Source organism: Psittacula echo (assembly GCF_963264785.1).
Source record: "Psittacula echo genome assembly, chromosome: 4".
Classification (NCBI taxonomy): domain Eukaryota; kingdom Metazoa; phylum Chordata; class Aves; order Psittaciformes; family Psittacidae; genus Psittacula; species Psittacula echo.
The window spans coordinates 122487800-122512736 of record NC_137738.1 but is presented as its reverse complement, the minus strand read 5'-3'; the positions used below and the strand labels follow the sequence as shown (position 1 = coordinate 122512736).

At 47.0% G+C, this 24937-nt stretch overlaps 1 protein-coding gene across 1 annotated transcript in view; it reads right to left on the bottom strand.

The window, feature by feature from the left end:
- SLC24A3 (solute carrier family 24 member 3) overlaps positions 1 to 24937 on the bottom strand; it is a gene marked incomplete at its 5' end in the record, with an annotated part of 169344 nt that overhangs the window by 30845 nt on the left and 113562 nt on the right. The window contains 3 exons of the mRNA XM_080614864.1: positions 2826 to 2900; positions 21668 to 21771; positions 23241 to 23325. Coding sequence (XP_080470990.1) covers positions 2826 to 2900; positions 21668 to 21771; positions 23241 to 23325 — 264 coding nt within the window. The remainder of the gene's footprint in view (positions 1 to 2825; positions 2901 to 21667; positions 21772 to 23240; positions 23326 to 24937) is intronic.

The following is a 24937-nucleotide window of genomic DNA, read 5'->3' as shown; positions in this document are numbered from 1 at the left end:
ATCGTGGCTCTTCCTGTGTGTGCAGATGCTGCGTGCTGTGGCAGGCAGAACCCCGCCCGCGCAGCGCGGTGACAGGAGCCTGCCCCACCACGCCTGGCTCCCGGGGTCTGCAGAACCAGATGTTGGGAGGTGACCGGCAGGTGGCTGCAGTGCTCCACAGCCGGGCCCTTCCCAGTCCGCCCTCCATCACCATCACCGGCCATGCTGGGAGCAGGGAGGCTGCCACCCCCCTTTCTGGCAGCACCCCTCTCCCTGCGCTCCTCCTTCCGCCTCAGCCGGTCACAGAATCACAGAACAGAACCATGGAATCGTTTGGGTTGAAGGGACCTTAAAGCTCCTCCAGCTCCAACCCCTGCCACGGGCAGGGACCCCTTCCACTGGAGCAGCTTGCTCCAAGCCCCTGTGTCCAACCTGGCCTTGAACACTGCCAGGGATGGGGCAGCCACAGCTTCTCTGGGCACCCTGGGCCAGCGCCTCAGCACCCTCACAGGGAAGAGCTTCTGCCTAAGAGCTCATCTCAGTCTCCCCTCTGGCAGGTTAAAGCCATTCCCCTGGTCTTGGGATTCTATGATTCTATGAAAGGGAATGAGCCTCTGAAAGCACAGTGAAACACTTCCCTTCAGCTCTATAGCCTGTAAGTAGCAACTTCTGCATGACAGCACCAAGCAATAGTTACACTGATCATTGGAAGAAAACGTGACCACAAAATATTGTAAGTTACAGCTCCCAGTTACTCTGATCTAATCTGACCATGCCTGTTTTGGGTTACACTCTGCTGGCGTGATGGGACACGAAAATGTGTGCGTTGACCTTTGTAATTATAAATAGCATCCATCACACTTTTGTCCCTAATGACTCTGACCATGTCCCTTCATGTTAAGATACATAAGCATCATTTTCCTTTTGAGGGAAGGAAGGAGTAGCAGCTCTCTAAGCTCTACAACAAGGCAAGGCAGCATTGCAATATTGTTTTAAAGTTAAAATAAAATAAAATACAAAATCAGAGGGCTGAATGAAGGTGAGGTAAGTGTGGAGGGTGCAGCTGAGCCACTTCTCATCTCTGTGATTTAGAGTTCACTCATTCTTATCAAACAGCCTGGAGCACAGAACAGGTGAATTTGTACTGCTCTGCTATTTATTACTACAGCACTGCAAATCCTTTGCCAGGGGAAACAGAAGGTGACCAAGTCACAGTGATTTACCCAGTGGAATATCAAAGTTTTTAAAGAACTGAATCTCAACATCGGCTGGAATGTATTTATTTCCCTGCAGGTGTATTTATGATTAGTAAAGATGCCCATGGAGTGCACCCTACACTGCAGCAACACAAACTGCTTTTTAAAGTAGTGTGAGAGCAACCTTCTACAAGCAGCATCATTCCTCAAGAAATTATTGTATTCAAGTTGCAGAGAAGTCTCAGTGCCCTGATATGGCAAAACATCCCTATATGGCAAAGCATTTGAGCGCCTTCTAAAATTTAAGGCGCACAGAAACCTAACAAAGCAGAACGGATACAGGTTGTGCAACACAGGACATGGAGCCTGTGGCTTGTCTCCAGGCTGAGCCATCAGGGACTGGAGAGTCAGTATTTGAATGACAATGTGCTGCCACCTAAATTTGATTCTGCCTTAAAAGGACAGGAAAGATCCAAGACACTGAAGCCTCGTGTGAGCGAAGGGGAGGAGAAACTTCTTAAACTGGAGCCTTGTCTGAAAGGAGAAATCCTCATTTTCCATCAACTGGAGAGCAATATTGCACATAAAAGGGTTGGTAAATCAGCTGGAAGCTACACCTTTAACCATTTTAGATGTTTTCCCTTGCTCCAGCCTTTCTCTGTTTTTTCTCTAACACGTATTTGGAAGTCATTTGTAATGACTGCTGTGGAGTAACGCTGAAGAGATGTGGGAGGCTCTCCACATCTCCCAAGCCACATCAGCTGCACATCAGTGCTGTAACATAGGAGTTCTGGCAACACTTTCAAACCTCCAGTGAACCCTGAAGTTGCGCAGTCCTGCTGCCCTGGCTGCGTGAAGGACCTTGAACCTCACAGCTGACAAGAGCAGAAGAGTGGGGGTACATCTGGAGAGAAGCTATCCCAAGGCTTAGGGTACACTCCCAACAGAACAGTACAATAGGGAATGGCTCTCAACATCCTGAAGCAGCTGACAACCATGAGGAGGAACCAGCCCTGGAAAAAACCTGCCTTACTTAAAGAATTTAAGACCCAGTGACAGAGTCAACAGATCTTTACCTTGTCTGTCACCAAGCAATAAGCAAAATGCCTGACCCAAGCCCCAGAGTGCTGCCAGGCAGCTGCCCACATCTGTGCTGCCTGCGGAGCAAACTAAGAGAACGCCTGCTAGATGTCTTTAACCTGTGCAATGTAGTTTATTACGGTTTGTGGGTGTGCCCAAGTTTGTTCAGCAACACTTTGTGGTATGAGGGCACATAGAAAAGTTATTTTTCATCAGGTGCAAAAAGGTTGATCTTGCAGCAAAGGGAATAAAGGTACAAACACGTTGAGACAAACTCTTTGTTTGAGGCAGCTAAAGGCCTTTGCACCTACAGAGCGTGTATGGCAAAATAAAACACATCGTTGAAACGGTGACTAATAAAAGTAGTGCAAACTTCAGAAATGCAAGCGTTTGCCTCCTGACCCTAAAGTTCCCTTCTTGCTTACATATGGAAGTCAACCTCACAAGTACATTTTTCCACGAGTCCTGGAGCTAGAATCTTGGCTATAAGACTGATTTCTTAGCAGGTTCCCTTTACAGGTGGCAATAGGCACGGGGGCTCCCACAGAAGAATAACTTTTAGAAACTTACCACAATGAGTGCAACAACAGACAGTGTGTAGTAGATTGAATCTCTCAAGAGACTCCACGACGACAGCGCAACGACCTGAGGAAACAGGCGAAGAGAGGGTGTCAGCCAGGCCCTCACCCGTGGCTGCCATGCTGGCAGCGTGTGCCAAAGCAAGCGTGCTATCCCGTGTAAGCTGCCCACACACGTGCTAGGACACGAAGAGCAGCCCCAAGCCAGGAAACGCACCGGCTTTCTGCAGCTGCTTGAGCAACAGGCAGCAAGGAGAGCGGGGGATGGCCCAGTCTGAGGGGTAAAAGGTGTAAGGTCATGGGCAGCAGGTGGCTTCCACTGCAAAGCTGCCAACATGCTAAATCACACCAGTGCTGTCAAAGCCATGGAAGTGGGAACTGAGTCCCAAGTATTTATGGATGACAGAGGAGTTTCCCACAAGCTCAGCTATCTGACATCCTTCTCCCCCTGAAATCCCCCCCATACGCACACACAGAGCCTGCATCCCTGCAGGCTAAGCTGGCCCCAGGTCTGTTCAGAGGCAGGCACAGGGTGACCTGCCACAGAGGAGGCTGGGAGTGCTGCTGCTGCCCGGGCAGTGGGAAGGGCTCAGCTTCACCCACAGGACCATCCTGGGCCAGAGCTGACACTCAGCAACGAGTGTCCTGTGGATAACGATCACAGGAGATGAACAGCCCTGTTGACTCTCTGGGTGGTTCCCATCTGTTTCTTGTATTCATTTTCCCCAACTAACCCAAACACTGAGCAAGAGTGCAAGGTGTGCACTGATCCAGTAGGCAGGGTCCTCCCCATCACTGCCTTACCACGCCTATGTCCCCCATAGCATCCATACACTGGGTTTCCAAGATACTCAGACTGCTGGATGATGGGCTTGTCCTTGCTAAAAATGTCAACTTGACCCATGCTGACTCATTCAGAAGAGGATTACTTAAGCAATAGAAGTTGCACCGCAAAACAGTCTGACAGCACAGAGCAGACAGATCCCCAACACTCTAGGTATTACCCAAACCTCAGCAGAGCCATGGCTTCACCCACTGCACTGACAGGTATCACTACAGCTTCATGTGCATTTGCACAGGCTTTGGGACAAATACTCAAGTTAACACTCTAGCAAAGCATTAAGAACAAACCCCAGGTATTTAAATGCAACTGAATATAAAAAGGGATTGCTGTGCAGCTCGCTTGACACCTTCCAAAACCAGGAGGGACAAAAGAGGGGAGTGAGCAAGCAGCTGCGTGATTCCGAGTTACTGGCTGGGCTTAAACCATGACAGCCACAGAAACGAGGAGGAATCCCCACTGTAGGCTGAATGCGCCTGCAATTCAGGTCTTAGAAGAAAAAAATACCAGTGAAGAAGACAGCCTTTAACTTCATTAATGGTATGCAAAAGGGCAGACAAAGAACAGGCATGCAGTGCTAACATCTTCAGTATGATTGTGGTTTTTTGCAGCTCTAGGAAGTCCTCTCAGTATAAGCTTCTCCTCAAATGTTTATCTCCCATTTCCAGAGTGCATTTCAAACCTTGTGGGTCACATCCTTCACAGGTGTAAACCACAAGGAGGTAGATGGCCCATTTACACTCATTTGGATCTGGCCTTGAAGGTATATGTGAATTTTCTGACCACATCCTCCAGCCATGCTTGTGCATGAATCCAGACAAACAAACAGTAATTTTATTTTCATTTCTATGATAGCTAAAGAAAGGTCCTACTTAAAAAATAATTTTGTGGATTTCTCTGCGTATTACCTCTTACAATACTGGGCTTTTTTCAGAACTGCTGGCAAAACAAATGCTGTAAAAACATACTGACCATTATACTTAGCTCTCTGCAGCCTTTTAATACTATGGCTTTTTAAAGTGGATGCTATTTATGCCCAGTGTTAAGGATCTTTATGCAACCATTCACATGTAAAAACCGCCTATCTAAAATAGAAAAACAGGCCTTTAAAGTCCGTGCGTCAGATTAGATATATACCAGCTGACAATACATTTCAGTGCATGTAGGGATAGATGAATAGAGATGCTTTATGAAGGAAATTTCCAAATGCAGAAACCTTGAGTTGGGTTCATAATTCTATTCAGAGATCCTTAATTAAATTTCACATCTTATGCATAGTGGGCCCTTTCATTTTGATTGATTTGTGAGAGAGTTTATAAAATTATAAAATTATTCCACTCTTATGCAGCTTTTATGATACAGCTTAAGGTCATGTGCATAGCATGGATGCTGGTGGAGATTTTATAGCTGTAAGCTTGAGTTCTGCATAATAAAAATTACATTTCTGAAACAAATAACAAACCTCATATGAACAGGCAACTGCTGCTATTCTACCTAACAAACTCTCTCCTGAGTATAAGGGCTGTCACCATACAGCACAGAATACCTGTGAAAGCAAGATGTCCTGGTTACTGTGAGTCAAACCGTATCTCTCCTGCTCTCTGATATTCTGCAATAATTTTGAAGGTATAATCTTCCAGGGAATTTTCCTCAGACACCTGAATGAACACATGGAGATCCAGATGCTTAAACGCATCTATTTAGCAGGGACCTCATGCACAAGTGTCATAGACCAAGAGGCTGTGCGAATCACAAGGATTCTGATGCTGATTTCAGATTGGATTGAAGGGAACATGGTCGTGCCTAGGACTTGTACAGGCTGCTCACATTTCACAGCCCTGACACAGTAACTATGGGGCAATTAAATCTCAGCCCTCCTTAGGATGTGAGTCGTTTAATGGAAGTCTTTGAATCATTTGATCACTGGGAAGAACAATCTGATACAGGAAAGCTGTGCACAGAAGGTAACTGTGCACCAAGGGTAAAAGCAGCGATTAGCACTGAGGGCAATGGCAGTACTTTCAGCCTGCTGACAAGAACCGGTCAGCCTGGTTATGACTAGTAAGACCTTCAGTGCCTAAGTTGTGCCATATAGTTTTGCAACCAAGGACTCCACAAAAATCTTAATGCACTGAAAACCACTTCAATTATGTTTTAGCAGACTAAGGCAGAAAGGAAATCAGGGATGCAATCAGCCTGGGTAAAAACATGATCAAATTTGAGTTTTAAATCAGCAATACTGTGACCAAGGAGAGCTGGTCCTTCCACAGCCAGGCATAAGGAGGCAGCTGCAAAACCACTGATGGTCAGGTTAAACGTTTCCTCTGTTCAAAGAAAGTACCTGAAATTCAAACTCTCACCAAGTGCCTTTAGCCCTCTCTTGACTAATACACTAAGGACCGAATCTAGCATTCCCCAGAGCTGAAAGGAAGAGCTCCTTAGTTCAGGCTTATATGACACCAACCCCCAACAAGTCAAACACAGATGAGGACCCACAGTGCATGCTCACCTGCATGCCACAGCATCATTCCTATATGGGTAAAACAACACGTATTAGACATTTGGTTTCTCATCAGTAAACTTTTTCCCTGTAAACTCTTATGTAGAATATTTACTACTCAGAATGCTTATTTCCCTTTTTAAAGGGCTGGAGAGCAGAGAAATCAAGATTTTATCAGTTTCAGCTTGATTTCTGTGGTTCTCAACTCCTGAAGCAGCAGCCCCATGCAGCATACACAATCTCCTCCATCTAACACACACATGCTGGTAAGGGCGAGAAGAAAATCATTGAAAATCAGACACTGGCACCTGCAGCTGTTGGCACTCAAGTTAGCTCAGTGGCAATATACCCATGCCCCATCCCAGGGTTTCACCATTTATCCTCTATGAAATTGACCCTCCTCTCTTCTGCTCTTCCAAATGCTTTATCTTTGTTAGCAGTGTGGAAACTCTTTTGCGGTCATGAAGCCTCTGTCATGGCCTCATGACAGAGGCCACGGAGCTGGCTGTTTTAAAGCCTGATACTCACCTGCTCTCCCCATTATGGTGATGGGCCTGAGATGAAGCATGTGAAGCAGAACATGGCTGCTGCTACCCTCGTAAAGATGTTTGTGCTGCTGCTAGCAAAGGCATGAGGCAGTCCACAGGGATGTGGACTGCTGGATATTTTCTCTGCTCAGCTTTCCAGGGGAAACATTCTGAACGTTGCCTAAGCACATCCAGGTTCTCCAGGGATCTTTCTCACTCTGAATTGTTCCAGAGCTTTTCCTCCTCTCGTGGCCTGTTGTGATCAGGTATGAACGCTGCCAGGAAATGCTAGGCTTTGGAAGCAATCTTCCTAATCTTGTTTCTCTGTTACCCTCTGGCACAGAGGTCTGGATTTTCAGGTATTAAGAGCTAATAACTGAATTTGTTAATGTGGAGAGACGGGAATGCTCGGCCAAGGGTGTCAAAGGATTAAGGTCAATCCCTGTGGTGATTAGCCTTAAGAGTCTATGGAGATCAACAGAGATGTACCGACAGTGAACCCACCGCTTAGTGCCTCACAGCTGATGCATCTCCCACCCAGCTGATGTGCAGTGTTGGCTCCTCATGAGCAGTTTGCTTCACTGATGTTAGATCTTTGCAGAGAGACTGCCACTCAGCAGAACGTGGTTTTGGACAAAGATGACCATGTCTCATGAGTTTTAAAGGGAAGTGATAGAACTTCTCTAATTTATTAGACGGAGTTTTAACACAGACATATCTCCTACAGCACTGCAACACAACCAAGTGTTCCTTAGTGACTGACCACGGTCACTGTTTTGGGTGGGCCTTCTGTGCAGCTCTGGGGTCCAAGGGTGTTTCCAAATTAATCACCAGTCTGGAATCTTACTCCACACGGTTTCAATGAGGCTGTGCTGAAGCCACAAAGCTCTTTTCTGGAGAAGCATCTTTTTCTTTTAATGGTTGGCTACAACCTGAAAGATGAATGCAAACTGAGCCAGCCTTACCCAGCAATGCTGCAGGACAGGTTAAGAGAGCAGGCAGCAAACACAAGACCCTTTTCCCTGCTGCTGTCTTTCCCGCTCCTCACAGACAGGAAGCCAAGGGAATAGGTACCACTGCCAGGCTCTGCTAGGCTGGGGACGAGAGGAGCAGGCAGGCAGCTGGGTGCTTTCACAGCAGATACTGCTCTCTCAAGTCTTCATTCCATACATTCAGGTTCTCACTAAGGGCTTGTCAAAAGGCATCCAGAAGCAGAGGATCTGAGTCAGTCTTCATGCTGCCCTTCTCTGATGCAGACGCAGCTAGGGAAGCTCTTACACCACCCTAACAGAGGCTGGGACCTGGTTTTTGAATGCTCCTGTGTACTGACTGACAAAACTCTTGCTCACTGTGATACCTTGCAGGTACCCTGTAACCTCACAACCAGCCAGGCCTGTGTTGTATCAGCCTCTCCAGTCAGCTGCAGCAAGACACACATTGGGAACCTCCTCACACTCTACTCCTGGTTTGCAGGAGCGACCCTCAGAGCCCAGGGATGGCTCTTCAGGCCTGGTGGGGTCCCCTCCAGAAGGTGCTGTTGTCCCGACATTACTGTTAAGCACAACTTCACATTAGCCCTGTGACAATACAACAGGATCTCCTGTCAAAGTGAGGTCAGCAACTGCTTTCCAGTGGTACAGTAAGTAGTGAACTCTGGTGGAGCCTGGGGATGGGTTTTCAAAGTGATCAGGCTGGCTAATACATCTCTTATGCATTTGGAATGATAAAAACAATGAAAAGGGCTCTACCTCAGGTGCCAGCTCTCATCCTGAAGAGGGTGGGAAGATGAAACTCAGCAGCACTTCACTTCCTCATGGACTGCAGAATTCAGTCCCCAGCAAAGCCCTGGTTTTACCTTCCAGCAACCAAACCCGACACTGCTTCAACCCACTGAAGAGAGACTGGTCACAGCAGAGCCGATCAGCTGAAGTATCTGAGTCACGCCTGAAGAGATCCAAGGAGGGAGAAGCTTCACGGCACACATGTATTTTGCTGTTCACCCATTTGGATGCAACACAGGCATAGTCCCAGGATGTGGTAGTGATGCTGCTTAGCATTGTGTGGATCCCAGTCCTCCTCTGTCCAAACATGACACCAGTAACAACCCAATCAGCATTCCTTTGAAGAGAGCCTACTGGGCTCTCACAGCCTACCACCACTCTGGCAGGCCCAGAGATTCAGGAAGAGAATTACCTACAGTCCACTGTGAAATCTCCACTTACTGATGGGCTTTGTCGTCATTAACTGCATGGGTAATAACGGTGATATCACCTGAGGTTTAATTTTACTTGTTTTGCATGAATATAAATGGCAGCTATCTCAGCAATAAACATCATTATTGGACCTTAATGATCTTATGCAAATCCAACCAACTCATCCTCCAGTCACAGCTGCTCGGTCAGGCCAAGCAGAAAATTAAAATACCTTCCATGAAATGACCAAGAGACATTTTCTCCATCAGGTACGTGGGAGAGAGGGAAATTACTTGATCAGATACAGCAAAACCTCCCTACAAGGACAGATCCTTCTATGTTATAGAACATTTATGTTATAGAACTGGGCTTCACTTGCAAAATCCAAGTTATTTAATTGAGCAGTTTGTCATCTGTGTCAGTGCTGGGTAGAAATCAGAAGAAAACCCACCTCACCATGCTCTGGTACAATTTAATAGGTTCCACTGCCTTTTCTTCAGCTGAATACAGGTTCATGCAAATCTGAAAGGTCACTGCAGTTAGAGAGATATGTGTGTGAATTAGAGATGCAAAGGGATTCTTACACTTCCTACAAATTGTGGCACTTAAAAATCAGGGAGCTTTTTTTGGAATGCGAGCAAACCTCTGGGGCAGTTCTTCAAAGCCCTTCATTGTTACAGAGACCAGCACCAACCATTCTGGCTGCGGCCCACCACAGAGAATGTGTCACGATACGGCCTGACTCACTCCTGGTCCTGCTCCTCAGGCCCCGCGTGTGTCTGTGCATGGATGTATGTGCAGTTAAGGTGCTGCTCCCACGTGTCAGGCTATGGCAGGCAAGTCTCTGAGCCCTTGTGAACTGGTCCAGGCCTACAGTTGGTGGTTGACCTCGGCCTCATTTTCACCAGCATCATTCCCACAGCAAAACATAAGGTTCTGCCTGAGCTAAGAGGCATGGGCTAGAAATCCCATACCCAGGACTTGGTACGGCTTAGAGGGTGGTGAGCTTCTGGTGGCACTTCAACCCACTCTGTAATTCAGATGCAGAATCAGCCAAAAAACTGCAAAGGGAGAGCTAAAGGGGGTGTCTGTGACTCAGCGGCTGCAGCCCTCGTGCTGTTTTGAAATGTCAGGACCAAACAAGGTGGGAAATAGCAACTGTGTGTTTCATATTCTGCATGCACTTTCTCTCACTGCTCATCGTATCAGTCCTATAGCGATTGCAATGAAGCTATAAGGCACAAAGGAATTTCCTGAGATAATTGCTGCCATCTTCCAGCAGTTTCTGCAAGGAGAGGAACCGCCTGACCATCAGGACCCACAAGCTCCTTTTCACAACACTTCCCTTGTTTTATGCACTATTAAATCCTACCTGCAATGAGCAAATTGGTCAATCAGAAGCTAATAATCATTAGCTGCAAATCAAATACAGCAGATATCACAGGGTATCCTCCCCCCGGCCTTGCTGCTCCCGCAGCCATCATCTGCCAGACTCAGCCATGAACTTGAGAGTCAATCATGCTTATTCCTACTTTCTCGCCTGGTCCCTGGCGAGAGCAGAACCATCACTGAGAGCAAAGCCCAAACCCCTCTGGCCATTTTGCAAGGAGCTGGGCTCAGAGAGCTGCAGAGGTGCGAGGAGCCGCAGGGAAGGGAAAGCTCCTGCTGGGGCTGGGACAGCCCGAGTGCAAGGGACAGGACAGGTGAGGCTGCTGCCAAGTGCCCGGCAAGGCACAAGGGGCTGTCTCATGACAGCACAGCGGGAGTGCCTGGTCCCATGCTCCCTCCCACCATCCCCAACCACGCTGCAACAGCTGAGACTGGAGACAGATTCCTGCACGGAAAGCCGCTGCGGCCGGCACAGCCTGCCTGGAAAGCCATCTGGCAGTCAGCATCAGCGACAGGCTCCTGCATGGGACACGGCACAGCAGGATGTCCTGGACTGAACCACCCAGAGCAGACGGCAGTGCTCCCTTCTGTACCGCGTGGTGCTGACCCAGCATGCGGTGCGTGTCCCCTGCTTGCTGGGGTCATGGCTGTCCCAGTGTCCCAGGACACTGCCAGTATCCAGCTCAGTGCCCTGAGCACAACCTTTCCCAAGTACCTCCTGGCAAAGACAGCAGGCTTGCTCAGGGCTCTGACCAACACTGAACACCTTCCCAATGGAAGTTCAGCAAAACATAAAATACAAACACAGGCTGGGCTCAAAAAATCCAGGCCTTAAAATCCATTTCTCTCCAAGCCAGTAATTGCTAAGCAGCTCTGATCTAATGGACTCACTGAGAGGAAAGCTTCCTTCCAATTACCAGCCCCCTAATTTTACCACTGGTTAGCCATCCTCTCCAGAGTTCAGCCGTTGCGCCAGCTCCCGGCTCGTACATTGTGGACCAGCTCAATTTATTCTCATTATTTCCCCAAGAATATTTGCTTTTTTTAAGCAGCTCTTGATATTTTCATTACTGCGGCAGCAATCCGTCTCTGTGACATTCTCAGAATGGAAGCAGTGGACACTCTCCAGACCTCAGGACAAAGCCAAAAATATTCCCTGCTCAACTGGTACTCATAATTGTCCATGAGTTATTCAGATCAGCATGTCTTTTTAGCTCAGATTCCCGCAGAGCCAAGGCAGCAGGACCCCAAAGACCTGCATTTGCAGACAGTGCCTGCAATTCCGTGCAGGACTCGCAGCAGGATTCAAGGACAGTGGTACAGGAAGGTGTACACAGGGTAAACATTTCCCAGTCTCCTCAGACTGGCCTTGCCAGACATAAAACCAGATTTTGTGATTTCTCTTGCTTTTATACTACAAACGATTTAAGAAAAAATCCTACCAATGGTAAGTCCATACTATTGATGTGTGTGTGAACTGTCAGAGAGAAAACCTGACTTCAAACAGTAATGGTGTTCAAGGGTGATCAGGCACTAGACTTATTTTGATGCTGACAAGAATCCATTTCCAACTTTGGTTGCCTCCCCTGTTTGTATCCTACTACTGAATGTAACTCTGTGAAGGTTTCGAAATGCTAATATAAAACAACCACAGCAATATCTGTGATGGCCAGAGCAGTCCTGGATCATTCACCATCCAGACAGCAACCCTGGCACCTGATCTGTCCATCACACCAGACCCCATCGCATCTTCCTGAAGAGCCTTCTGTGTGAGTACAGTCATGTTGTCCCTTGGCCTGAGAGGAGCTTCCTGTAAACACTTCACCAGTGCCAAGCCTTTCCTGTGCCCACACAGCCCATAAATCACCCATCATGTGTTTAGGTTGATGCAGCTTGCAGTGTCCACATCGCTGCCCCATCACGGTCTCCTCACGCCTCCCCCTCTGCCTGCTCGGTCCCTCCTGCTGTCTCTCACCATACCCTCTGGTCAGAAGCTGTCAGGCTCAAGAGCTCTGTGTTCTGGCTCTGTATTTGCATAACACACAGTACTGTGGAGTTTTAATTCATGATAGAAGCTGCAGGTGCTACCATAACAGCAACAAGGACCTGATGAGGTAAAAAACCCATCAGTAGGTCCTATCTCACTGACCTCACTGTGAGGTTTCTGGTTCGACTTAGATGCAGATGCCAGGTGCCTGGCACCACAAACCACAAGACAAAAGGCTTGCAGAGTTCATCAGATCTCTCCAAAAGGAGACCAAAAGGTTTATGGTGTAACAGGTACCTCTGACAGAGCTTATTCACCACACATAGGATGCTGCTACGTGGCAGCATCATGGAGACAAGACATGACACTCACGGAGAACAAGACAAAGTCACTTTTTAATGTTTTCTGATTAACACAAACCATGTCTGCTCACACACTGGTTACAAATTTGCTATAAATCCACAAGTCTTCAATTCCCAAGATAACACCACTTGTGTTAAAGGGGCAGCTGGAAAGGAATCTAACTTGTGCTGTCACTCAGATTTGCTCTGTTGTCTGCCAGTGCCAAACATTCCAGCAGGAAAACCCCAGGGAAAAGGAGCACTCTGCTGCTTTTACAGTGGGTGAACATCCTTCTCGATAGCTCTGACAAAACACAGAGAAGGATACAAGAGGCAGAGGAGCCCATTCAGCTGCCTGCTCAAGCAGCAGCAGGGAAGGGAGCTGAAGCTGCAGCTCTACTTACTGCTCCTGAAGCAGGGAGCACCCTCCTAATCCTGGAGGTGTGCAAGGACTTTATACTGGCATACAGACAAGCTGCAGCCTCTCAGAGGACCCTTGGGCAGCACCTCTGTATTAACTGATACTTCTCTGTCCTGCAACTCCACGACAGCTTTCTGCCCTGTCTGCAGTCTGCGCTGCTTTCTTCCTGCCTGACTTCCTGTGGGACAGCAGGAAGCACCCACCTGCTGCTCTTCCGATACCTGGGGTTTCATGTACACACGGCTGTGCCAGAGGTTCTATGTTCCCATCCGAACCACAGCTTCGACTTCTGGACAAATTCTGTCTTCAGTGCAAGTCTCAGTGCAGGATCCTTGTCTGGCTTATTACTGTGTCCATTTCTTGCTTTCACTTCTATCAGTGAAAGAGCAGGCCTGCAGCCACTAAAACATGTTGCCAGCACAAAACCCCATTGTACCGCAGTCTATGAGAGCAGCATATAGTCCCAGCTCTTCACATTAAGTTCTCCTTAAACTACTTCGCTGCAGTTTTACATGTTTTCAAACGATGGTCACAGACCCATGAATAAAAACCCCAACACCGCAGCTCTCCCTTCCTCAAACTCCTCAGCAATCCAAAAGAAGGAAAGAAAAAAAGCTGAAGGTCAGTAATGAGTCCAGTCCAAGCTGTCAGTGAAATTAGGGCTTAAAAGATTAAGTTACACACAGGGTGTTTGTATGACAGAACTAGAGTAAAAATAGATTACAAAAGTCCCAGTCTCTTCAATAAACAATATTCTACCTGGTTATTAAATCTCTGTTCCATTTCCTCACCTGAGGGAATGGAACTGCAGCTCCTATAAAACTCTTAGGTATATTTTCACACTGAGATAAAACTGAGCGCACATCAGCTGATGATTTTGAGAGGAATTCTCAGCTTACACAAGAGTTTACCATGATTTGGCCACAGGAGAGCCTTCTCAATTTAGCTTATTTCCTTGGGTAAAAGAATACCACTGGAGCATGAGGCAGTTCAGATGGTCAGTGTAGTCCTTTTTTACTCCAGTGTATTGAGGAATGTTGCCTGGCCACCCATGAGACCCTTTGACAGAAGAAATAACTGGAATAGCCTCTGAAAAAACATGAACGTTTTGGGCATAATTCAGCATCCATGGTCCCCTGCTCCACCCAGAGCAGGCTGGCTTGTTCTGGGGAAAGGTGAAATGGAAAAACTAGAACTCAACTGAAAAACAGCAGTCAAATGGTAACTAGCAAATTAAGCTGTGCAGATTAAAAACTGCTGTTTAATGCCGGAGTGGCTTGCAACTCATGGTTATGCTGCTTCCACTTAAGCACTTTTCACTAACCTCATCCATCCCTCTCTTCTGCACCATGGCAAAAGGCTGCAGAGTTTAGTGCTGGCTGAGGACAGAGGAGGACTGGATGACATGCAGGAGAGAGCAGCAGAGCTGCAAAAAAGAGGAGAGTCTGGAGGGGGGAATTTCCAGAACTGAACAAACTCTGCTTGTGCTGGCTTGAATGAGAGCTGAATTAAGCAAGCACTGACTGCTTCCGAGAATTGCACATCCTTGCTGCCAAGGACAACGAGAGGGCAGTGGAGGGAGGGGAGAAACTGTGAAGCACAAACACGAGAGTGAGAGAAGCCAGGACAGAGCGACCAGGGCTTGCAGGGGACCCTGGGCTAAGCTCGAGCTCCCCATGCACCGTTGTTTCAGTGTCATGGAAAAAGGCTGACACAATCCATCACAACACAGACTGCAGACCCCATGCCTGTATCCCATCCCTGCTATCAAGCATGCAGCCCCAGAAAGTGCTGCTGAACTTAGGTTTGAAGGGCTGCATCTGCTACCATTTCACCTCTTGCAACATTCTCTTCCTTTCTCATACCTTCTCTTTGCCAGTAGAAAGCAAAACAGACACAGCAGCTAAATAAACAATGTTCGGGTTATATGACTTAGCTGTACAATTGAGAGGACAAGCATTAGTGTCACAGGCCTACGGACAAGCGATGAAACACACATCCCGCCTGCGCTACCTCAGCATTTGGGAAATTAGGACCATTCTTTGCATATTTCCCTATACTAAAATTATCTGTGCCTTAAAAATTGCACCTACTGCCTGGATGAAATAAGGCAAATCTTCCTTGGTGTGTGTGCACATAAGACATCAGCAGAATACTGCAACAGGATGCAAGAAGAAAGGAGGATGCTAAGGTTCAGTGCCACAACCAAGCGGGCTGCACCCAGCTGTTCAGAACAGTAAATGTTATGTATCTCTCTAAATATGCCTTGGTCAGAGATTTCAAAATGCATCAGAGGTTGAGTTCTTCAGCTTCCAGAGACCCAGTTTAAGATACTTTAAAGAGACCTGGGCTAGTTTAGAAAATCCAGCCTTTGCAGGCAGTTTGGCCATCAGAAACGCAGGCAGCCCGCATCGACCGTCACTTCAAGAACACAAGGATCAAGACCTCAGGAGATTTCATTGCTCACATCAGTGAGAAAAGATAGAAAGACAAAAAACTAAAAACTCCTTCCAGACCAGAATCCTCACTGGCGGCTCCCAAAGTGTCACCAGCACCGACCGAATTGAAAATCAAGCCTCTTTCAGGCTACTGAAACACACATTTCTACTTTGCAGTAACATGTCATGGCACAGCACAGAGTTTTTACATAATCTAGAACCACCTTGGTTTTGCAATCAGTAAGAACCCCTCAAGCTCGTAAGGGTCTGATGGGTAGAGGTGCCTCTGACTTACACTGGATCTGAAACTTCTAATTTTCAGCACTGTTTAACAACAAAGGGACACAAGGGGGTTATAATACTTAACACTAACAGAATGTCTTTAGGGTTGTTTAAACCAGTTTTGCTTGCTTGCATTTGTTAATCCTTCCCCAGGGTTTGTAACACACAACTTCAGCTCTGGGCTGGCGCATAACAGTCACGTGGTTAATCTCTCCAGTCTATTGACATCCAAACCAATCCAGTTTCCAGCCCAACTTTGTCCTTTTCTGGCTGGGCCACAAAGGAAAAAGGAGCACAACGATGCGCTGAAGCTGGTTTTCATCTGCATCAGCTGTTTGTTTTAGTATGAGAGCAGCTCTTCAGGAGCATTACAACACTACCACGGATATTTTGAAACCCAAAAAGTGAGGCTTAACAGCAGATGGTATGAACGAGTTGTGTGGCTTTCAGACACCCATCCTGTGAGCAGCTCTGTCTGCAGAAATGAGTTTGGCTGCAACTTGCAGGACTGGGACAACCAAGGTGATGAATTCCTTAAGCTTTCAAAATTAAAACATACATAAATGAAATGAAAGCTTTTCTAATTACTGCCTTGACCAAGAGCTTCTGCCAGCTTGCTCCTGAGCTACTTCAGGCTGACTGCTCAGCACTAAGCACCTTCCCCCTTCTGATAGCACCAGCTCCCTGCAGCATCTTCCCACATGAGCCGCGGCAAAGACAGGCAGGGCTCAGCTGTGGACCAGCAAACCCCACCTGGGAGCCCACAGGCAGCGCAGCTCAGACCCCCATGGCATCTAACAACCGTGTTCAGCATGACCAGAGGATAGAAAACCTCCCACTCCGAAGGCAGAGGTGACGAGCAGCAAGGAGTGTGTCACATCGAGATGCAGCACCGCCTGAGACCTGATGTGTGTGTGGGGCAAGGAGAGCTCCTCATTTCACACTTGCCATTCTGGGTAAGGGAGCTGTGTGACAGGCCTTTGAGCGACTTCAGAGATGTGTCCACAAGGAAACCTCTTGCAAGGGCTGTGTCTCTGCTGGGATTACAAAGCAGGGGTGGGGAGGTCCTCCAGCCAAGGACAGAGTAAGGGCAGATATGTCACCAGCATCATTGCCTCTGGGGCACACCAAGTCTGCAGCTGTTGGAGACAACAGCAGCAGAAAATGTGATTGCCCTGACTCTAGAACAAGATCTTGTACCTCCAAAGGTGCTTCCCTGCCACGGATGAAGTTAGCCAAGAGAAAGTTGGGTCAAGGAGCCACAGAGCAGAGGGGTGGGGAGAGGAGAAAGGATGTAGACCTCTGGTGGAAATATGGGATCTAGACTGGTGGAAAGCTGGATGCTTCAGAGACAGCTATGGGGTGCTTCCATGACCTGATGAGAAAATCTGTCCAGAGAAAGCTTTTCTGTCAAGTCTCAAGAAACGGGGGATGGATGAGGGAGGTCTGGGGCACAGATCAAATGGAAAGGAACCAGGAGCATCCGAGTGCTTAGAAGGAACATCATCACACTAGCAAAAGCAAGCACTAAATGCTAGGAGATGAAGTAGTTAAGTCACTTGCTTAATTCAAGTGAAGAATGGTCCTAGGGATGAAGCCAGGGCTCATTATGACAGAGGTGTTTTGTGTGTCCCCTTGCAGAAGGTGGAACAAGAACTGGGACCTAGAAAGAAAAAGGGCTCGTCTGGCTAAAGCAGCTGAATGCTCCCAAGAAGAGCTGGGCTGTATGGACATTGAGGTGGCCACTTAAACCAAAGTCAGCCCAGCATGAAAAACCTTGTGCAGTGCTGAGCTGGAGCAGCAGGAGCAGCATTTGGAGGCAGAGGCAGCTGCCCTCTGAACAAAAAGCATGCCACAGGACACCATGCATTCAGGGGAACACCAGGCCCGTGCCAGCTCTAATTGGCCTCTAAAACGACAAGTTATTCTTTTGTATTTAATCTCTGCGCTTTGTTTCCCCATCTTTAAAACATCCTTTCATCTCACACAGGTTTTGGGGGAAATTAATTAATTGTTCATCAACTGCTCAGATACAATAGAGATCGGCACAAGTTCAAGAGGAAATTAATAACTCTGCCTCTGGAAGAGGGCGTGATCAGAGCTGGGTAAATAAGGCAGAAGGACACACACTGAACAATGAAGAGAAACTAAATAATGAAAAGCTGCTCATTAAGTGAGCAAAGTCCATTCTGTGCTCTGAGGGTGGCGGGGACCCTGTGGGGAAACCAGCATGGGAGCCTGTAATTAAAGACTCTATAATAATGTGAACACATCAGGGGGGCAAATTAAGGTTGCACAAGGAACCTTAATTCTGTTATTTTGTAACTTTTCAGCGTTTGACTTTCAACCTCAATAATGCTCTTTCAGTGCAGTTTTTAGCTGCGTAGTGTCATAAAGAGGTGTGGGCATCACACTTTCCTTCCTCAGTTCCAGCAACGGGATGTCTATTCTGATTTATTCTGAGAAGCATGCACAAAGCAGCCATTAAAGGCTTAGAAAAATAATCAGTTTGAGTTGGTGTTCAAACAAATGCAATCCAGCTTTTTGGGGCTGTGGGTCTGCGTCCATGTAGCCAAATCCAGTATTTTTTTAAGCCAAAGAATAGCACATCCAACATAGCACACACATACTACAGCCTGATTTAGAAATAAAACCTATACTGGACAGAGCTGGTCAGTGGTTTGTAATGCAACCTTCCCCTGGTCAAAACCCCAACAAAAACAAACAAACAAAACCCCAACAAAAAAGCTTTTTCATGATACTGACCACTTCTGCAACAATAAAGAACGTTTATGGCAAGGCTGCAGAAGTGCCCTATGGGTCTGAGTGGTGGGCTTCCCAGTCAGCAGCAATACAGCACTCCCAAGCACCCTGCAGTGCCCCAAAATCCCCATCACAGGGACATTTTCTCCCCTGCATCTGAGCTGAGCATCCAGGAGGGAATGGAGCAGCCCTGGCACAGGGTTATGGCTCACTGAGCGCTGCTCCGCACCCACCTCCCGGACTGCCGGTACCTCAAAGCAACCCAGCACCCAAATGGGAACTGGTGAGCCAGCCGGATCCCAGCACGTGGCCACAACTGCGGCTGCAAACTGCCCTCATCCACACACGAACACTCCTGCTGGAAACTGCTGCTGCTGCTGGCACATGTTACAGGGAAGCGAAGGTGAGACTACTTGCACCCCCTCTGCAAATCCCTTTGTGGAAATGGGTGCTGTGATGATCTACAGATTGTCCCTCCCCCGCCAGAAGCATCCCGTGTGATAAGCAGACAGAAGGGAACAGGGCACCAACCCTCCCCATCCAGCCTGGCAATCTGCAGCAGCCACCTCCTGACAGCCACACTTTTAGTGACAGGTTCGGATGGACGCAAATTCCACATGAGCATCACTGGGTTTAAACTGCCACAGGCATGGGCTGAATCCTCTGCCTCTTTTCTCCTACCTGACAAACCCAAAAGCCTCTCAGCCTCAAACCAAGATGCCTGAACCTTGCTTTCCAGGGCAGAAAACAGGTTTGTGTCCTGAGCAGCCTTGGGAGAAACTCACAAGAGAGCAAAGCTTGGCTGGTAAACCCCTGCTCACTGACTCACTGGTCTTATCTGAAATCAGAGGACTCCAGCTGCTGACCCTGCAGGTCCGAGATCAAAAGAGAAAACCACAGAAAACCCTGCTCTGAGCAGTAGAGCCAGCGCCTTGGACTGATGGGCTGCCTCCAGGCTCACCTGTCCCAGTACAAGGCAACTCCAACCCGAGGGCCACGGCCCCATCAGAACTGGTATCCAAACACCAACTAAATTTAGCACCGATGTTAGTGCATCTGTAGAGACATTATTGATAAGGAAACCAAATTCCTATTAATACTAACGCAAAACAAGAAGAGGAATCACATCAGTAGAAGTGAATGACTTTTTGGTGAAGGGTTGGGAGACGGAAAAAATAAAAAGCACAAACCAAAACAGAGCTTTATCTAGAATACTGGAATTAATTATATTGAGGTTTCTTACTTGTTCATTTAAATGATGATTCCATACAGTCATGTTAATCATTCCAGTTTTCACTCGCCCTCCGTGGGTTAAACTTCAATGAACAGACATTAAGTGACTTGACAGAACCACATGCAAATCACCAGCAGAGTCAGGGAAAACAAAACTGGGACAAGTCAATTGAAATCTCAATTCTTGGCTCAAGAGACTCACAGACCAAGCTTAGGATGACTTATAGCAGCCAATCCCCACTTTGAACTTCTGAAAGCTACCACACCTGGAAGGCTGAAGGCATTTACAAGAGCATCTCAGCTGTGTTATATTCCTCAGGAACAAACATCTCCCACCTGTAAATGGTCTCTCCAGAAGACTGACATTCTCCATCAACCCCTAAACCCTCACAAGCCTTTTCCACTGAAAGCTGTGATTTGTAGCTACATTTTTAGCAGGTCTGAAGCATGCAATCAATACTGTGGGGAGTGAAAATCAAGAATCAGCTTCTCTGCCATCGTGCGAAACAGTTAATCATCTTCATTTGCTTGAAAAAAGCAACCTGAGCAAAATGTCCTACTCATTACAGGAGAACACCTCTGGGGAACATAGCTTCATGCCCTGAGAAAGCTTTGGTGATTAAAAATTGGCCTGGATCAACTGGGCTTTCATAGTAAGAGTTACAGTAGAACCACTAACACATTGAGACTGCGCAGCTTCCAGCTGCACGTTCCCACAGAAATCAAGGGAGCTTAGGTGGTTAAAGAGTACTCTGTGGGCTCTTCCTGAAGCTTCTCCATAGTGAAAATGTACACCTACCTTCATCCTGACAGTCCATTGCTCTTGCAAACAAAATTGGACTATGAACTTTCCCAGGAAAGCCCAATCTCTCTGCATGCTTTCTCATAATGACCAGATTATACCGGCCCCTTCTCTTAAGTCCTTCCAGAGCTAGTTATCCTACTGCCCTGTATCCATGATGTTATCCTGCTTCTCCTTGTTACAGGTAAGTCTTCACAATAACATTTCAAAGAACATCCTGTCAGATTGTGGGCAAGTGCTAAGGTGAATGCAGATTTAATTATACAGTCAATCATGTCTACAATTCAGACAGCAGCTTAGTTCTCACAGTTTAATTACTTTGATTTCAGATGAATAGCTTGTGTTGTCATAAGCAGCTTGACACACTGGAAAACAGTCAGAAACTATACTAAGAACAGATAGCTTTACTGCTAGTGAGGAAAAAAGTTTTGGCATCCTTGGAAGTATTCAAAACCTGACTGGATAAGGCCCTGAGCAACCTGACCCAACTCTGAAATCAGCCCTGCTTTGAGCTGCGGGGTCAGGGTGGTGAGGGCTTTGGATCAGAGACCTCCAGAGGTCCCTTCCCAAGTAAAGCATTCTGTGATTCTGGATATAATTAATGAGATAAACTACATCCTTCTCATCCAACTTTGTAACTCACACCAGTCACCAACAACACTGTGCCAGCTTAGCATGTGTATCTGAAATGATCTTGCACAAAGGCAGCACCGTAGTGATTCTCCAGAAGTGTCATTATTCTTCCAGAGGCATCTTGCATGGCTCACTGAAGTACACTTTAACCAGCCAGAGGCACAGACATTTCCTGGCTCCTCTGGTCTAGAAGAACCAGATACAAATGTCACAATGCGTTCTTCACTAGGTACCAAGAGGAGGTGTTAAATAACCAACTTGTATTCCTTTGACCACCCACACATCTTGGGTAGCTCAAAATGCCTGAGTTGACATCTGCTGTTCTGCTTTTCATTTGGAAAATGCAAGAGGAGTAGTGTAGGGCCTACTAAAAAGAACAAAGCCGGAGAAATGTGTGGCAAGGTTGTGAACCAGGCAGCTGATTCACAGCACAGCCGAGGCACAGGATGAAGCAAGAGCTGTTAGGAATTGTTAAATGCTCTTACCTGTCCTGCAAAAAGCCCACACACGCCAATAATACAGAGAATGTTGAACACAGCCGAGCCTACGATGGTTCCAACGCCTACGTCTCCTTTCGTGATAAAAACACCTAAAAAACAAGTTCAAGGCAAACTGCGTGAATTGGGAAGAGCAGAAGTTTTCCATAAAATTTGCACAGAAAATTGCAACCCTCACACCCCATAACGATTGTAAAGGCACGTACCGGTTCTGCCACTTGTTCTCATATTTAATAGGGCAACTTGTAGAGGAAGGTATTAGAGTGAATAAAGGTGCCAGAACTTGCTTTCTGAGGGGACCTCGATAGATTGTCTAACGGAAACCAAATACCTTAGACATGTCTAAGTCACCAACCTCCTGGTCTTGTGATCCGACATTATGGAATCACACATCACAGAAGACAGTAAGCTCCATGGGAGCAGCTGGTCGGACACGAATCTGCAGGAAACTATCTCCCATACAACATTCCCTCAGCGGTATTTTGCTCTCTCCCATATCCCCATCCCCCCTGGCTTCAACAGGCAAGTAGAAGCTTGAGCTGGAGCTGATTCAGAGATGCCTGGCCACTAGCTACTTACAAGTTGAATGTTGCCTCTCAGGATGAGTTATGGTACTGTGTTTCAAGCTCCTTTCAGAGCTCTTCTGTCAAATGTGGTTAAAATTGGCCAATGAGGTTAATGATGGGGGAGACAAACTGACAGACACATGCATCACGGTGCTGCACAAAATTCTTTCCTTAAGAAGTCAGCCTAAAAATAACACTCCATCTCCTGCTGGCTGTCAGGCTGCTTGAACTCACCACTTGCTTTTAAGGTTCCAGCATAGTTTAGATATTTTTTTCCACTTTATCCTTTCTTAGAAACATGTTCCACAGAAGCAGTCACTCGCCAAGGGACACTCCACAGTATCTGGTGGATTGCACAGCCAGATAATGATCAGACCATTAAGACTTCTCTAAGCTGCCTGATGGAACCTGGTTCTATTTTCACTTTGCTATTGCACTATCCTTAACTGGAATACAACCCCAACTTGATCCAATTTAAATTCCTACATCTTAGGGCTTTACGTGTAATCAGACCTCTCTGCAGAGTATCCAGCTTTGCGTGAATTAATTTGTGCTCTGCATCTGATAGCTGTGACTGAACTAGAATTATCTTCTAGAGAAAGTATCTAAGCTGAGTAATTCTCAGTGATGCAGTGCCCACCTTAATCTCTCAAATGCTGCTTTGATGATCACCTACCAACAGACATGTGGGTGCATAAAACTGCAAGAACATGCTTCCCTTACACCAGGTAGCATATATACATACATACATAGAGCATCACTTTGTAACAGATGACTGCAGTCCCCTTGTAGCTCAGGGCTGTTGAAGGACCACAGGAGTTTCCCAGGTTTCACACACTTTAGGACTGCTGAATCCTATAACACTTCCCATAAGCCCATGAGGGAAGGTCCAGGGATTATAAATGAATGACACAGGTACTCAGCAATCTCATTTCAACTCCCAAAAACCAAGCATGGAGATGTGGAGGTTTCAAGAAGCAGCAGCATTCAGTTACCTATGACAGATGTAAACAACTCAGGAGCAGAGCTTCCCGCGGCCATAAAAGTTGCCCCAGCCACATCTTCGCTAAGATGCAAGCGCTGCAGAAAAACACATCAGAGACATTGATCACAACACTGGGAGGCTGCAGGAATTCAACTAGAAACATAAAGAGTGGGAAACTGCCCATGTGTGTAAATTTTTACATTAATAGAGTTTAAGTACAGGGGAAAAAGTCATCACAGGAATTGGCTACTTAAGTGAGCACCTCCTGGTAGAGAGGGCAGGTTGTGGCAGTGATACCCTTTACAGAGGACAGAAAGAGCACCACTCTGGACAACAGCCAGGCAGTTTCAGCAGTCACGGCCCTTTGTCTCCTCCATGACCCCACCATACACACCTTGTTTCATTTATTTGGCCCTAAAGGTTAGGGCCAGAGCTCAGGCTTGGTTCACCCCCAGCTGCCTTCCCTGGTATCATTTCAGCCCTGGGTATTTAACGTTTCCCCACCCCCTTACACTTGGATGGCCATTGAGGATGCTTACCTTCTACAGCCTTCCCCTCGCAGTGCCCAGGGGCTATATAAACCAGGGGGTTCTGGAAGGGAAAAGACCCACTACTCTATGAAATCATCATCGGCACACGCTGTTTCCAAAGATTTACTTGGTTAATTACTTCCTTTATGTTTTCTGCATTCCCACTGCTCCATCTGCACAAGCCACTGCTCAGCAAACACATCGAGGCTGTTACAGCCCACATGCTTTGCTGGCACCTTCCACAGTTTAATGAGTAGCTATAAAAAGCCATCCCCCACCACACAGCCACAAAGTGCTGAGCTGTTACTACACAGAGCTGTCTTGCTCATACGTGTGTGGCTGCCATGGTATGAGCGAGGGAAGGCAGCTCAGGGTGGTGGGAGGTTTCCCTATCAAAACTGCTCCAAGCAGCACTCCAAGCCCAGCAGGATGGAGGAAGCCTCCCCCCTCCCTCCATACGGGTGCAACTTTATCGTTACCAAAGCACATTTGCACAGAGACAAGATTGCAGAAATCTTCCCACCAACCTTGTCTGAAGATCCCCTAAAGGATGTTCTGGGCCCATAAGAGAATGTAACTCTATCCACTGACTGTATATGTACAACAGAAAATCTGCATTGTCCTTTTTCCCTTGTTACGGGAACAAGGAAAAAGGAAAAGAGGTGCCCTCAGCAGGAGTGCTTTTCAAGCAGGAGACCACGGCATTGCTGCACTGCTATAAAAGCTTGTGGAACTTGATTAAATAGAGCTTTATGGAAAACGATTTTACATAGAATTAAAGCTACTGTAGAAGTTAGGACGACAAGTAGATCCCCAAAGGCCAGTTTCTTCTGCAGGATTTTCTATGGAAATATAGACACAATCATCCTACAACAGCCGGTCTGCAACTCGATGGTGTCTTCTGAAAGACAAGACCATCAGCCAAGGAAACCAGCTGATGTGCCATCCCTGGAGACATTGCAGGCCAGGCTGGATGTGGTTCTGGGCAACCTGATCTAGTTGATGGTGTCCCTGCTCCCTGCACGGGGGTTGGAAATAGATGAGCTTTAAGGTCCCTTCCAACCGAAATTATTCTGTCATGCTATGACTACCTGTGGGGATGGGTTACTTTAAACCTATAGTAGGTTCTCTCGAGGACAGTTCCTAGATAATTTACTGCAACGCAGATGATGATTAA